Below are 16,830 nucleotides of genomic sequence, written 5' to 3'. Positions count from 1 at the left end.
TTGTCATAAGCTTTCAGTGAAATATTTTTACCATAATTTTGATTGAAAATGCAATGGACAAATCGAAAGTTCGAAAAACACTCAACGCGCCAAATCCCTCCGATCTGACGACACCCGTGCGCCAATGCAATGCTAGAGATTCCGGAGGGCCAGTTATTGGCATAGCGACGTTGGTAATCAAACGAACGAAATATATTGCTAATGGACAAATATTAGCTATATTCGGCGATGACACCTACCATATGGGATACCGCCCCATCCGGGTGCGGTTTGTTACGTTCCTATCACTTGGATACTGACTGCCCGGGCGGCCGATGGACACACACGCACGGTCGGCCGTTCCGGGTGGGATACTTTCAGAGTCAATATGTAGCGAACGGTGCGTGTGTGATATTGTGACGGAGATAGAAACGCTAAACCAGAGGTATTAATATGAAAACTTAATTTCGATTTATTTGCCTTCGAAATGACGCATAACTCTCGATTCGTGACAAAACCTTTTTTCATTGATATTACCAATCGTGGGAGAAAGTTGCACTTACCGGCTAGCGTCATCTTGCTGGAAACTGTACAGGACTGTCTTACGAATTAGTTTAGAAACCTCTTACTTTATTTAGGACCTGCCGAAATGATTTCAACATCTATATTATGCTACACTTTGTTACCATCACATTCAATCATTTGTATCGTTTATCCTAGTATATAACAAAGCTAAGCGAACATTTTTTATTTGCTAGTTGTAAGCGAAAAAAGTTACTGTTTCGTCAATGCATACAGGAACAATGAATTTATGCCGAATAAATTGGAATTTGTCAAGTTTTAACAATGGGCTCATCGCGTTGCAATCGATTGAAAACAAAATTCATTGTTGGGCTCAAACTGTGAATTGAACGTGAAACAGTGTAACTTTTCCACTTTTTTCAACAAAGCCTCCTTGTTATCGTATTCATAGATGTGTGTTTGCTCTAGGTTAGGCAAATTATGTCCACTCACCCAGTTGTTAAAATAACCATAGAAATTTGTTGTATTGAAAAACAGTCCAAAAGAATTCGATCGTAAATTTGTAAATAAGCTCGACTAAAATGATCGATTCAAAATCGTAAACACCTTCAGTCCAATGCAGAAGGTAGTTAATTATACACCCGAACTAAATGGCTAATACAAAACATGTATTACGCCAAAACGACGTTTCATGCATGATAATCGTGCAAAACACGAATCAAAAAGAGAGAAAACTCACTGCAAGCAGAGAGAATAGGAGACGGCAAAACAGCAACCCTCCATTTAATATGAATTCAACACTACCCAGATAAACAATGAGCATTAGTGTATGCAGTAAAGTAGTATATAATTTGGACTTCAGATGGCTCTTGCAGCATATTAGCATTCGTTATGCATAACTGTTGTTAATAGGCGTTCAAAAAACTGTTTAAAAACTTCTCGCCAAAAGGCAACATTATGAATGCATAGGTAAAAATGCATTTTAATTTCACATCAGTAATGTAACTGTTAAATAGAATTTAAATTGACTTAAATGCTTATCAAGTAGATGTTAGGAAGCATTTAGCATACTTATTATTTACCTGGGTAGCATTTTAGCATCCGCTTGAAAATGCATAAGAAGTTTTTTTAAAGAAATATTCTCCAGAACACAACCACGATTTGATTAAATTTTGACGTTTCTATTTTGTTGAATACAGTCGTGATTCGCTGGTTGGACACTTTGTAATTGGACCGCTTTTTAGTTGGACCTCCGCTAGTTGGAGCATTGTCCAACTAAAAAGCATCTGAATGTCAAAATCTTATGTCGAATTTACTTTGACAATCAATCTGACAATTATTAGAGATGTGAATAGATTCAATTACACTTCTAACATCTCCTTTGGAGAGTTTTTGACATCTGTCAGTCGGTCCAACTAACGAATTAAATTCGTTAGTTGGACAGAGGTGTGGCCCAACCAGCGAATCACGACTGTACTCATCTACTTCGACTGGCATGAGTAATTTTTATTTATTGTCATCGATTGATCTGCTCAATAAGCTATTTTTGACCTCACACTATTAGCCTCTCTCCCTGTACTCTCTGACTGCACGGCATGTTTACATACAGTGGCGGACATAAATGGATCAATTGAGTATTGGAAATGATTTTTTTTTCTTGGAAACATGAATTTCATTTAATTAAAACAAGACTCGCACAATAAGCTAAGTCTGTATGTCGTTCAAGTTAAGCAATGTGCGAATGAATCAAAGTAGATAACCCTCAGTTCGTTCCTACCGTCGGTTAAACTTCGTTTGTCCCTGAAAACGTACAGAGTACAATTTGCCTAGCCTAGCAACCTATAGTTCATCCTATGCAGAAGGTAATATGAAACATATTAACGATTCATTTAATCATTAATTAAAGAAGCTTCGTTGAACCCGCTGTCGACTACCTACATCCAGGCGCAATGCTCAAAAGCTCATATCTTATTTCTAGCTGGATCTGGAACTCTTCGCCTCTGGCAGCTTATTTTCATAATCAAAAGAAAACCAAAAGAAGCGGCAAAAAAGCTCATAGTGAATTTAAATTACATCTTTTGTTTCACGACAAACTTCAGTGGCACCGTTCACAGACCAGCCCGCTTTCATGGAAGCTACGTTGTGTGCATCGCTGCCATGAAAACCAACAACGATGAAATGATAATTATGATTAAATATTGAATAAATTCCGTCGTGCAGTACCGATTTCCATAATCGTAATTCGTCTAATGGCAGCTCTTGTTTCCACAAAATTCGGAAACATCACGTGCATAAATTAATCGCAAATTATCGCTAGCATTGAAAACAATGAGGCCTGTAGCTATATACATATAGGCTGCTGTCAAGCTCCATCTATTTGGATAGGGGTGCTAACGAGTCCGGTTCAGACACTATCCTCGTCGGCACAAAGCTTCGTTCGGTCCTGATGTTCCGGGTCGGTCAAACGCTGTTCCCAAACCGGGTTCTGTATAGGAAAGCGGGGGATAAAAGAACAGAACAAAGAGTGTTATTAGTATCTCTGGACACCTGAAACAACGCGAAATAGCACACGAGGCAGAGCGAGAGAGATAACAAGTTCATCTAATTATTTGCATGAGGAATTGTATTGAGGGAGCAACAGTAATTACACATGATAATGGCACATAGCACAGCGGTGTGGTATTCTTTTGAAGTGATAGATGTTTGTGGTTAAGGTTTTACTATATCACCATTGATTGCGATTGGTAGCTAGAATGCTAGTAGTAGCAGTACTAAACAGCATACAGTTTGGAGTTACGATTTCAATGCGCATTTAAAAAAAAATATGTATAGTAATTATGCGTTTATATCCTGTCTAATAATTTGAAGACAAAATGTCGAAATACGTACAAAAATACTTGTGGGACGAAAATGTGGAGAAGGTTATTACAAGAATAGGGAATAATTGTTGACCGTGTAGCAAATAATTGACCGTGTGTTTTCAAATAATATTGTCGTTTAATCAATAAAAATAACTAAACACATGGAACAGGATTTGTGCGCCAAGGAAGCACGGGTACCATCGGCTATTTTATATATGTTATTGATCGACATGTGCAATAACAAGCAAAGCACGCTAAATCTAAATGGGGTTTTACGCGCAGCACAGCAAATTCTGTGATTTTTTTTTATTTGAGGCAGTATCAGTGTTACCGATTTACACATGTATTTTTAATAATTTGCATTATTACCACTGTTACTGGTAATACTAAAACTACTGCCCACCCTGTTACATATAAGATTTAGGAAAATGCATCATGCTCTGGAAACGTGATTATTTCGAATATGTCTGGCTAGCGCAAATATTTTTTTTTTCCGATTTTACTTATTCTTCAGTGTACACTCAGCGAAACAATAAGAGCCATGACTGTGAGAATGATTCAGTCGAGTTCACCGGCTTCTTCTTGATTAATTACTCCAGTCCCTTTCTTCTTGAGTAAATTTTCCAGTCGAACTTCACATAAATTTCTAAAAACTCCGGAAATAGTATTTTCGGGAAATAAAATAATATTTCGGTAAAAAAAAACAATGTGCTTGAACACTCGTCGTCACTGTTTCAGGCACGGGCTCAGCCACCTGACGATTCGTTTCAACATCCGAATGTGTTGTGTGAATAAGGAGGATACTAAGTATCACCAAGTCTTGGTGTGTATCCAACGAGCGCTTATATTCTGGCTGGTGAATTCGTATTTTGTTTAGGGTGACCATATCAGGCAAGTAAAAACCCAGGACAATCTAATCCCCCTCAGTTACGTATCGCTCGAACGTGTTTGGAAATACTCTACCAAAAATTTTGGCCCAAAATGTCTTTCGTGAAAACTCACAACCCTAGTACTTCTTCGGTTTCACACATACGCGATTCCTGTTACACCACAAGAAGCGAAGATTTCAAGCTATTATTGGAGTAATCTGCAATTTTCGAGTGAGCGGATGAGATGAAATATTTTTAAAATTGTCTGTGAAGGACCGCCTTGAGCGCTAAATACTCGTCATTGAACTATAGTAGAAACATCAACGGTTCCAACTAACATCCCTGAGCTATTCTTGATGTGAAAGTAAATGTTTGGCAATTTGCAATGAAAACCATTAACTCTTGATCTGTGAGCTAGGGGCGAAACAAATGCAAAAACTACCGTTATTTCCAAATTTCTCCGTTTTAGTGATTGTCTTATCGTGGTTCACTTTATCAGAAACTGGCAGATAGGTGGATTTCGTAATTCGAGTATTGTCCATGCTTCTCCAAAGGAGACGCGACGAATACTTTTCGTCCCAGCAAGATTCGTAGCCGTATTCGGCGCTCGATTCGTCGCAATGTATTTCTTATGGGACGAAAAACACTTAAAAAAGGTGATGCAATTTTGTGTGAAAACCTTATTGTAAATAAAACATACGAAAACCTGAAACTTTAGAAGCACAGTTTTCGGTCAGTTTTATCGACAAATTGAATTCAAATAAATAATTAGCGCACATTAAACTTGGGTAATACACATTTTTCAAAGTTTTTCAGCATTTATTATCAAATGCGCCAACTCAATTCGTCGCCTCAGAATGATTGAATGGCTGCTTTTTTTTAAATCACACAATCTACCTAGTGGTGCCTTTCTCATACGTGCTCAAATGGCAAGTTCGCCATGTTATTTGGAAATTTGTGCCAGCTCCCCTCCTCACACACCCATACCAGCAATAAAATTTATGAGGGTCTGATAAGCAGAACTCTGTCAGAATGTCTCGTTCACCGAGCACTTCCTCGGATTTACACATACGCGCTTTTGCTACATCACAATCAGCGAAGGTTTCAAGTTATTGTTGAAATCCCCAATTGAACGCATGAGAAAAATTTGGGATCGTCTGTGATGGACTGGAGAGGAGTCTTTAGTACTAAATATACGTCATTGAATTAAAGCAGCAGCATCCCAAGCAGCCTTCGAGAGCTATTCTCGTAGGCTATATTCGGGCAGCTCTATCTAGTTCATTCGCTCCAGACATGCCGAAAGAAGTGAAGCAACTACTTTCATGTTTATGTTTATATTTATTACCTTCACCAACAAGCCCCTTGGCCCCAATGGTGGTTGCTTAAACTAATTACATTTTAAAATTGACAACATTTTCGCTTTTATAGCATTCCGCGTCCGGTTGAAGTCGAAGGCCGTCGCCACACTGTTAAAAATTCGTTGGAGTCCGGTTACAGCGCTCTGGCAACCATAGTTGGTTCTCCTGAACGGAACTCGCAGAAGGGAGTTATTACGTAGAGCTCGAACGCGGGCTTGAAGATCCAGACGTCCGAGGATTGTAGGGCAATCCACTCTGGCAGAGAGTAAGTCCGAGACGAACAGGGCTCGAGAGCAGTCCCTCCGAATGCTGAGTGTATCGAGGTGTATAAGCTGGCAACGGTTTTCATAGCTCGGCAGCTGAAATCTGTTTCGCCATGGGAGATGACGAAGGGCGAAGCGTATGAACCTGCGTTGGACAGCCTCGATTCTGTCAATCCCATTCTGGTAGTACGGATTCCAAACAGCTGAACAATATTCTAACGTTGAGCGGACCAACGCGCAGTAAAGCGATTTAAGACAATATACGTCCCTGAAGTTTTTCGCTATTCGGAAGATGAACCCAAGCTGTCGTGATGCCTTATCCACGATGTATGACGTATGCGGTTTGAATGTTAATGCCGAATCCATGATGACTCCGAGATCTTTGATGTGAGAGTGTCTTGGAATGCTCGAGCCGAAGAAATGGTAGTTAAACTGAGTCGGTTGGCGTTTCCGCGTGAACGTAACGATTGAGCATTTGCTCGGGTTTAAAACCATTCTGTTTTGATCACACCACGTGCTAAAGCTGTCCAGATCCCTCTGAAGAAGCTCGGCATCGGTTTTATCCCGTATTTGTAGAAAAATTTTCATGTCGTCGGCGAAAGAAAGGCGGGGTCCTTGTAATGTGAAATTGACGTCATTAAAGTAGAGGAGGAATATTACTGGACCGAGATGGCTTCCTTGTGGTATGCCGGATGTAGCGAAGAATGGTGCAGATAGACAGTCCTTAATGCTGATTTGGAGTTGCCTTCCATCGAGGTAGGAACGAAACCAGCGCAGAAGTTGTCCATGAATGCCGAGTTTGTCCAGCTTCGCTATTGCGATATCATGGTTGATTTTGTCGAAGGCCGCAGATAGATCCATATAAATAGCATCGGTTTGCAATCCGTCAGCGAATCCATCCATTACATATGTTGTGAACGAGAGCAGGTTTGTCGTTGTCGATCGTTTAGGCATGAAACCGTGTTGGTCATCTGCAATGTAGTGTTTGCAGTGAAAGAAAATAGGATCTAACACAACCAGCTCGAACAGTTTTGATACAGCACTTAAACACGAGATTCCCCGATAATTGTCAATGTTCGATTTGTTTCCTTTTTTATGAACTGGAAACATGTGCGCTGCTTTCCAGCAGGAAGGGAATGTACCAGTAGTGAGTGATAGCTCGAAGACTCGCCGAAGTGGTTTAAGAAGCCCGCTGATGCACTTTTTGACAAAAATCGAGGGAACACCATCTGGACCTGGGGAACAAGATGCTTTCAGTTTGGCATTTGCTGCAAGAATGGCAGCATTATCGACACAAATTCGGTTGATGGTTCGTCCTAGAGAAGGAGTTAAATTAGCGGCGGCAGCGACTTGTTGTGGTGGCAAGCGCTCGTTGGAAAAAACGCTTGAAAATTTGTCGGAGATCAGTTGGCAAATTTCCTTAGTGTCGGTGCCTAAAACTCCATTAAACGACATACAAGATGGCAGACCGGATTCCTTTCGCTGCTCGTTAACATACTTCCAGAACGACTTGGGCTTGGATTTCAGTTGACGCTCGACGTTTCGCTGGTGTCTAAAAAGGCGCGTCTGCTTTGTTGTTTGTATTCGTGGTTGAGTTGAAAGTAGTGATTTCGTAATGCAAGTGTCTTATGCTTCGAGAATTTTTTAAATGCAGCTCGTTTGGCAGATTTTAAACGTCTTAGGACGGTTGATTGCCAGGGAGGGTGTTCATCGGTACTAATTGTTCGTTTTGGTACATGGCGGTCGATAAGGTAGTTAAGAATACTAGAAAACGTCATCGCTGCTTCGTTCGCGTCGTCATTGTTAATATTTTCGTCCCAGTTTATATCCAACAGCGTGCTAACGATGCTGTCGTAGTCAGCGTTTTTAAAATCGTAGACGATAGAGCTTGAGACGTCTTCAAAATTCACTCCTAAGTTACCAGCGAATACAAGATGTAGTGGGGGATGATGACGCACCTGCTTGACTAAAGGAGTCGGTGCAGTGCAGCAGTACGGAGCGCAGTCCCGGGCACTTACAAAGCAGAGGTCCAATGTACGTCCATTCTCGTTGGTGACATTATTAATTTGCCGAAGAGTTGCGCTGCTGTAGTTGTCCAAAATACAACTGGCATTGTTAATAAGCGCAGATTTTTCGATATCCAATCGTAGAAAACCATTACTTGCTTGGCACCACGTCAAGCCAGGTAAGTTGAAGTCGCCCAGTATAACGATATCATCAGACGGGGCGGCGATCGAGGCGATAAAAGAAACGGAGGGTAGATGTACATCGATCAGGCTGGAATCACGAATTCTGTCAGGTGGAAAATACACAACACACAGGAACAGATTACGATCGGCAAGTTTCACTGATATCCACACTTGCTCGGAGCTCGCCCACCGGTCATCGTTGATCACTCGGGCTTTTATACCACGCCGAACGGCGATAAGCACACCACCGCCTGATGTCTTGTGGCTGTTGAGGGCATTACGGTCACAGCGGTAGACATCGAATGTTGAACCAAAGACCTGGCGAGACAGAGTACGGTTGTCGAGCCACGTCTCGGTCAAGGCGATAACGTCGTAACAGCAACCCGTGGTCGCGAGCAAATAGCTGTCCGTTGATGAATTTAGGCCACCAACATTCTGGTAGTAAACCTCGATGTTGTTGGAGGACGGATCAGGTACAGCAGAGAGCGAAGCCATGTTGCCGTGTAGGAAGATCCTTTCGTCAATCTCACGAACAGTATCGGAACGGTTCACGGTCGCCTGGTCGACTGTGGTGAGGGATTCGAGGCATCCCGAATCAACTGCGTCGCGCCCCAAAATACGACTATCGTCGTCGTCGAGAGAAATGGTTGGCATCTGATAACAAGATGTCGGAGCAAAAGGCAAAAAACTGGAAGCGAAGAATACATCAGCGCTTGAAGTGTTCGGAACAGATGTATACTTGCCATTTGCGGCAGGTTGGAAGACCCTTTCACCCATCCCACACACAGGACCGGGACGACTGATGATCGCTGGCTGCAAGTGCTCGACTGTGGCGGGGGGATCGAGGGCTTCCATAGTGCCAACTGCGGTGCGTCCCAGTATGCGTTGGAACCCGATGGCGGAATGCGGAGAGCAGGAACGGGGTGGTAGCAGCTTGCGGCGAGATTCGTACGATGAGCTAGAAGCGTGAATCGGTTCAACCGTTGTATCGTTACAATTTTTATTATACTTGCCGAGAAAGGCGGCTTGGAAGACCCTTTCCCCACCCACACATACAGGACCGGGACGACTGATGAACGCTGGCGGCAAGGGCTCGACTGTAGCGGGGGGATCGAGGGCTTCCATAGTACCAACTGCGTTGCATCCCAGTATGCGATCGGCATCGATACTCCTTCACAAGGGCGGTGTGGCTTGGTATAGTGGCATGGCCAATCGTTGCGGAGTCCTCTGCAGGACCATTGATGGGCCGGGTTGCATTAGAGAGGTACACGCTTCTTCTGGAGGCGGTGGAAAATCAGTCGGCGGACTCCAAATGTTCTGGGTACGGCTGTCTTCAAATTCCCTGAACAGTATGCCTTGCGGCCATGTGTCAGGATTAAGAGCTGCATCACGGTACTTTGGGTGAACTCCAACTTTGAAGGATATGAAGTTCAAAGTACTGACGTCTATGCCTTTTTTAACAAGCGGAATAACCTTTATCTCCTCGTTACAATTTAGTCCTTCTTTAGACATTTTTTCGACAGTCTCTTTGCTAACGCTAGGATGAAAGCGCGAAAGATACATCCAGAGCAACGGCGCGGAAGGTGGAACCGTAAAAATGTTGCTATTATCGACTAGCTTTCGACTACCAACAAGAATATTGCTCGGATCAGGGCCATCCTCGCGACGACGTTTCTGAGGTGGTCGAGAGGTACCGGAGTTTGGCCGGACTGGAGTAGCTGTTGAAACCTTTCTAGCCAGGCGCGAAATTTGCTGGTTATTTTTGGATAACTCGGCCTTTAGCTCAGCACAGACGTCATCCGTTTTCCCAGCGATAGCAGCGATAACACATCCAAGTGAAGAAACGGTGTCGCGAAAGCGAGCAAACTTCATCAGCTTGACACATTCATTGCACATCCAAAATAAGTTTGGGTTTTCCGCAAGTTTTTTCAAAAACGGCTTGTTAAGTTGTTTCCCACATTGCATATGTACCACATTTTTGCAAAAACCCATGCATTCAATAAAGTCGTCATCCGATTTGACGGTTTTCGCGCAGTGATCACATGCACTTGCCATAATGCGTGCCGATCTGAGAATGCGAACAATGAAATATAGATGGCGCTGCGGTCGGTGGAAAGTTTGGTGGTTAAGTCACAGAAGTTCACTCAATTCCGTTCTTCGGTGATTTTTTCGCAACACAAAAGCAAACAGGAGACACTTTCACACTGCACAATAACAATGTTAAAAACAAAATACTGAGTCGATTAACACGACAAACAACGATAAAAACTTCACAAATCTCGTCAAAAAGTAAAAATAGTTGGAGCGATTTATGTAAACAACTAATCGGTAGGAATACACTGAACCAAACAAATTTCGATGGTTTGTAATCATCGGCGACTCCACCCCGGAGCGAAAAAGCCCGTAAGCGTGTCGGTTGGATACAGCCAAGTGCCCATATACAAAATCCTGATGCTCCTGGAAAATGACGAGAGCATCGAGCGCAAGTCGCGTTCCAGCCGTCCTACGAATTCAAGTGCAGCTATCGCTGAAGCGGAAGCGTATGTGGGAAAACAATACTTCCACGCCTGGACATCGTTATGAGGAAGCGGAAATCGAGACCGACCGTGTCGGAAACGCAAGCAGCGGCTGAAGGTATTCGACAAGGATGTCTTCCCTGCGAAGCACAATGTGGTTGTGATCATGGCTACTTTCTACCTCTGCCGGAGTCAGACCTACAATCGAGCTATGTGAACGATAACTTGTAGTCTTTCGATCAAATGTGATCTCGTGAACAAAAGAAACATTTTATTACCGGAATACCTTCTCCGCAATGCAGTATTAATATCATTCAGCACGTTGGCGAAAGCCGAACGATTTGTTTTGCAAAATAACTTGGAATACGTGGTTGATTAGTTATAACATTTGATTTAAGATTCCCGTGGATATAGAAAATGACTGCACAGAGATAGGTTACATGTCCTATCAGCGTATATCAGCAAGTATTGTAATCAGACAGCGCACCATGGACAACCTTGCACGGAAATTGCAGAGGAGAATGCATCTCAACCGATTGCCAACTCATCAACGGAAAGCCAATCCAAAACAAATTTTTCTATACCAATATTTGTGGCAGCTATCCATGCCATAATGCCTACCGCAAAAGAAGCATTCAGTACCCCAAAACCAACTGAGAGCAACATCGGCGAGGAAGGTAATAACGATGCCGACAGGTTTGCACTGGTCACCTCTAAGTACAAGAAGCATGCAAGAACATCAAATGCTGGGTGCCAAGACAGCTTTAACGGTAATAAACTTGACATGGAAGACACGACAGAATTGAATGACTCTTATGATGCAATAGGCAAGCAGACGAACGTTTCCCCGTCACAAAGGAAGGTATCCGCACGTAATTGAAATTTGCGTGCACGAGATCCAACGGATAACCAATAAAATTTGTTTATATTTACATATCTCACATATTGTAAACATATCAAAAATCCACGGCTCCGTCAAGCTAGCGCTATGAGCCGTATCGAATAATCGAAATTAAAAAGCCATTCAATGATGGTATGAAATTCGAGGGTGGGATCTCTACATAGTGGTATGAGCCCGACGTAATATTCGCGTCGAGGTGACAAGTAGGGGACGGGAGCACGAGAAAGTCAATGGCGGACTACGTTGTGTTCTATGGAGGAGAAGAAATTTGCTGGGTAAGCTTCCGGCAGAATGATGTGACACTTTCCGCTATGGAAGCCGAATATGTTACCCTGTCTCCAACATGTCAGAAACGTTTGTTATCGAGGACACATTTTGAAAAGATTCCTTGTGGATGCTAACCAAATTCTTCATTTAAGAAACTTATATTTGTACCAATTACATTTGCACCACAAAGAGACGGCGCCGGAGGTTGAGTGGTAAGCGTGACCGCCACTCATTCCAGTTTGTCTGGGTTCAATCCCAGCCGAGGTCGTTGAGATTTTTCTGAGGTGAAAAAATCTGTGGTCACGTCTTCCTTCGGAAGGGAAGTAAAGCCGTTGGTCCCCGGTCCATGAGTTGATGGATCGATATTCTAGTCCAGATAGTGGAGTCACCTCTCTGACGTCAGTCATGCAGAAATAGAATCCAACTTCTATACTTACTAACAAATATCCTCCGCCCGTGATACTTGTGGAGTGTGCAGTAGTATATAAGGCCTCTAGCAAAAGCAAGTATCGGACTAACATTCCTTCCCTTTCCTTCCGCGATCTACGTTCGGGTCTGCCCAGCGCCGGTATTGATCATAAACATTTTAGGATTACCAAGAGTTGCACATTGAAAGATGTTTCGCTACTCCCAAGCAATAATATCTACTGATTCCCGGTGCAACTTCAGGTAGTCCAGATCGATAACGGAGTAGCAGCCAGGGATGGTCGCACAAGCTCAAGTTCAATTATATTTGTACCATAAAGAGCCCTGAACAAGAACGAATCCACGGATCGAAATATCGACGTATTTTTAAACGTGTTGACGATAAATTATCGACTGCATGTTCGAAACGTTTCCTACTTGAGTAATTATTCGAAAATTTAAAAATTATGTTGCGGCTGTCTAGTACTGTAATTGAAATGGTCCCGAAAGTAAAAATAATGTTATCTTCAATTCTTAACAAATCTAGGTGCGTGTATAATATAATTAAGAAAAGTATGCAATTGTTGTTTCGCTGAGTGCAGCTGTATTTGCTAATTAAGGAAATTTGAAAAAAGTGTAACTTTCCCAACAGTTTCCACCAGAAACGACTACAGGACGGCACATCACAATGACCATCACGGGACGGACACAAGCGAACAAAAAACACGCGTTTTAAAGACGAAGAGCAATGACAATTACCAAGTGTGCGTGTGTGAATGAAGTATCTTGAAATTTACTGTGTTGTGTTGTTAGTCTATTATCCTCAGTATGAACAATCATGGAAGTAGTCGCACACCTCGAGCAGAATGCACGTTGTTTAGTTGTTTTAGTAATATGATCAGCAGCACTATTGAAACAAAACGATTCTCGAACTCACGGCATTAGCTCGGTGAGCTCGGTTTGGTCACTAGCGGTTCGACACCTTTCGCCCACCTGCGTTACTTCCGGAGCGGCGGCCGTAGTTCGAATCCTTCGCGAGACGGATTTACCGGTTCCACCGTTCGCCGAGACCGTGCTTGTGTCCTTTCGGCATAGAAGTTCGTTAAATTCCTTGCGAAAGTTATCGTTCAGCCAGCCGTACAGTAGCGGATTGGAGCAGGCCGAACTCATGCCCATCATGTGGCAGATCGCGTACGCGACCATGATCTCCTGGGTGATGCCGTCCAGGTACAGATCGGCAAACAGGTTGAACAGATTCAACGGAAGCCACGAGATTCCGAAGATTAAGGCTATACTTATCAGTAGATAGTTGGTCCGTTGCATCCGGCGGCCACGCTCCCGTTCCCGAACCGGCAGCCCATCCTTCGTGCTGGCGTTGGAACTGACGGTCGTGGTTGTCACGACGAGGCGATGTTTCAACTTAAGATAAATTCGTAGATATGCTACCGACACTATCAGGATGGGCAGCATATACTGGACACACAACGTAAACACGGAATAGTATATCCGACCGTGTGCCATTGGCCAATCTTCGATGCAGTACGAGATGTAATCAATCCCAAGGCTCGACAGGTTCACATCGTAGTGTATTAGTCGTCTGGTGATGAACATCGGTGATGCCAGGATCAGCGAGAAGATCCAGATGCCGGTTAGTATCACAATGGCACCCATCAGCTGGAGGTTGTCGCGTGTCGGGTAGACGATAACCTGATGAGAGACGGGGAGAAATCGATTATACATTTTATTTGACAGTGTGAGTAAGAAGTTTGAGCATTTAAGCCATTAGTTCATAATTCGCCGAATGAAACACAGTTTGAGTAAATAGTTCTTCATTATCTGCATGTTTCAAGAGAATCAGATGAGAAGCAAAATATTAGCGAGAAAATGTATGCTTTTTCTACGAATACACCCTTTAAAGCGGTCCGGGAAAATTACATCCAACTACCATAATCTAATTGGCCTTGTATAATGTCTCCAACTATCCGAACCAATCCATGCGTTAAGTGGGTACAAACCGGATATTTGTCAACCGGAAACCGAGAGGATGGGGGAAACATACAAATACAAACATGTAGAATGGCGAATAACATAGCTGCGGACACTTACTTGGTACCGGTCCAGCGCAATGGCCGTGATGGAAATTGTCGACACGAAAATGCTGGTAGCCTGCAGGGTTCCAATCGATTTGCACAGAAACGGAAACCGTCCCATCGGCCAGTACTTGGTGAGAATTTCCACCAGCGTCAGTGGCATCGTCACCAGGCAGAGGAGCAGATCTGGTGGGAAAAAAGCAACGATAATTAGAATGGATTGATGGTAATACCGGATCAATTTAAAAAAATATTAGCATGCTATTTGTATTATTGCTTTACCAGAGGATATGCGACCATTATTTTTCGTCGCAGCAATATTCGGCGCGCTATCTGGCGCGGAAGCAATAATTGATGGATAATGACTAATGAGACAGTAACCAGATAAGATAGTAGTCGATCCATTAAATAGCAAACTTAAAACACCTAAGACTTTTCCTTAATTCGACAGTCTAAACCTGCACCGAAGATGTACTCTTCATCTTATACTTAAAAATCTAAAAAAGGGGTTGAGGAGTACACGCTCCCTCCCCCTCTTATTTTCATTTTCCGACTACGTCTATATTATTCAGGAATTCATTCTGAATATTTCATTCAAAGGTACCAAGTCTCTGCGATGAGTATATTCTCATTTATTTAAATATGTTTAAAATGTCGCTGTCGGCGATGCACTGGCAGTGTCAGAAAAAGTAAGAATTTCCGCAATTGATTTGAACCGTAAGTTATACCGCTATTTTTTGAAAACTCGGAAGCTAGCTACCGCCTTCGAAAATGTTGCTAACGGAGTTTTGAACTATAGCTTTATGAAGCATGAAATACTGAGTGAAATAGCGATCTTCATTAAAGTAATTGCAAAATTTGATTTTCCAATAGCGATGCCAAAATGACAACAAATGTTCGGTTACGTTCGGGTTACGTACAGCATCTGTGTGCGGCTAGAACGTACTATACCGATAGGAGATGGCACGCACACAAGCGTATCGTTCAGCAAGCAGCTGACTGATTTTTATATCACGTGTTTCATTTGTTTTGAAAAACAAAAAGGTATAAATTTTCCAAATTCTTTGAAGAAAATCTATGCATCTGCATGTGCAAACATGTGTACATACAGTGACAAAATTTCTAAGCAATCTGATATAAGAAAATTAATTTACAAACGATTTTGTCTTGCGCGCCAATGCACTGTTTTGATTTTGACGATGAAAAAAAAAGAAAAAGTAGAAAAGACGGCAGCCATTCTAACTGCCACCTTGTGAATCTCTTCACGATGTCCTTGCGCCGAGCACATTTCCTGACACCGCGCGTTTGCATAAGCGTAAAGGTGATGTTTACCAAAAACAAACTTTGTTTAAATGGGCTGCGACTCTCCCGTAGCAGGGGCATGACATTGCTCTGTAAAACGGTTAATTGTTTTAAACTGAATCGGCTAGCACCGACAGTTCGCGTGAGAGCATTAGAAATGTTTTCAAGATCTTCGGGTTTATTTCAGGGGGATGTCACTCATGTCATCCGCTATAGAGTTCTATGCAAAGCATTTCACACACACTAATTGGGGGTTTGTTTTCCTCCAGCTGTCATATATAAAACTGTCAGCCAATTTAAACATTTGAAATAGCTCGCGTAAAGTATTTATAATGGTGTTGAAATGCTCTATGACACTGTAAAACTTATTACGGACACGTACAATACCGGTTGGTCGAGCTCCATGATGAAAATAATCCGACCGAAAAGTTATTTTCAATTTGGTTTCCTCCACCTATGACAGGTGGAGGAAAACAAATAGTTGAGCACACTAATACAGTTACACATTGTCAAGTACTTTATCGACTTTTCTACGGCTACGTCACATGACACAAATACTACATCACTAGCTGGTGGAAAATAATAGCCAAAGACAGCAAAAGCAAATGGGATTGTTTTCAACCAGGAAACTGCAATAGTGTTCATGAGACAAGAACTCAATGGAGATATACAGAATTTGACAGTAGTCAACATATGATGGGCATAGCCGCTTCTAGGCTTATGTCGCCCATTCAATGACATTGGGTTGTTTTGATTTCAACTAAGGCAGATGTTGGCTAGTACAAAATGGCCGCCTAGCAGAAGGCTGGTTTTTCTATCAAAGACGCGCGAAAGAGATAGTAACGCGCGTTGTTGCAATGTGCAAAGTGATGAATTTGATTTCTTTTCGAAGCATTTTTTTCTTATTTGGCTTCAATCGTACCGAAAAATTTAAACTTGATATTTCATATTATGTAGTGAGATTTCAATGTTGTATATACAGGTGTGGCAGTACACATGGTTTGCTATTGTTGGCAACTAAAGATATGTAAACAATCAAGAAGCGCGACGGCTCGACGTACGGTATTACGAAAGCAAGTCGATTTATTCTGTGATCATTCACACCACTCATGTAACATTTATCTTACGAATACCAAAGTGCCATCTCAGCCAAACCAGTATATACAACATTGGTGAGAATCAACGGGTGAGTCATGAGAGAAGAGAGGAAGAATCGACTCAGTAGGCGCGTTCTTAAATCCACCAGCAACTCATCGGTATTTTGATGACTTTTTGTTGCGGGAGAGTAAAGCGACGCGCTGTGACACC

At 42.5% G+C, this 16,830-nt stretch overlaps 1 protein-coding gene across 5 annotated transcripts in view; it reads right to left on the bottom strand.

Annotated features, from left to right (window-relative positions):
* Nucleotides 1–464: 464 nt before the first annotated feature.
* The window catches only part of LOC131677378 (neuropeptide F receptor), a 56,105-nt gene continuing 39,739 nt past the window's right edge, over nucleotides 465–16,830 (bottom strand). For 2 of the 5 annotated variants that reach the window (XM_058957162.1, XM_058957165.1), the window contains exons 3-5: nucleotides 14,237–14,406; nucleotides 13,124–13,837; nucleotides 465–2,986 (exon numbers count right to left, since the gene is read on the bottom strand). In XM_058957162.1, coding sequence (XP_058813145.1) covers nucleotides 2,906–2,986; nucleotides 13,124–13,837; nucleotides 14,237–14,406 — 965 coding nt within the window. In that variant the 3' untranslated portion in view covers nucleotides 465–2,905. Of the gene's footprint in view, nucleotides 2,987–12,889; nucleotides 13,838–14,236; nucleotides 14,407–16,830 lie in introns of all 5 variants that reach the window. The other 3 variants (XR_009303336.1, XR_009303337.1, XM_058957164.1) reach the window with 3 other exon arrangements.

Source organism: Topomyia yanbarensis, chromosome 1 (assembly GCF_030247195.1).
Source record: "Topomyia yanbarensis strain Yona2022 chromosome 1, ASM3024719v1, whole genome shotgun sequence".
Lineage (NCBI taxonomy): Eukaryota > Metazoa > Arthropoda > Insecta > Diptera > Culicidae > Topomyia > Topomyia yanbarensis.
The sequence above is the reverse complement of the archived record's forward strand: the minus strand, read 5'-3'. Positions and strand labels throughout refer to the sequence as shown.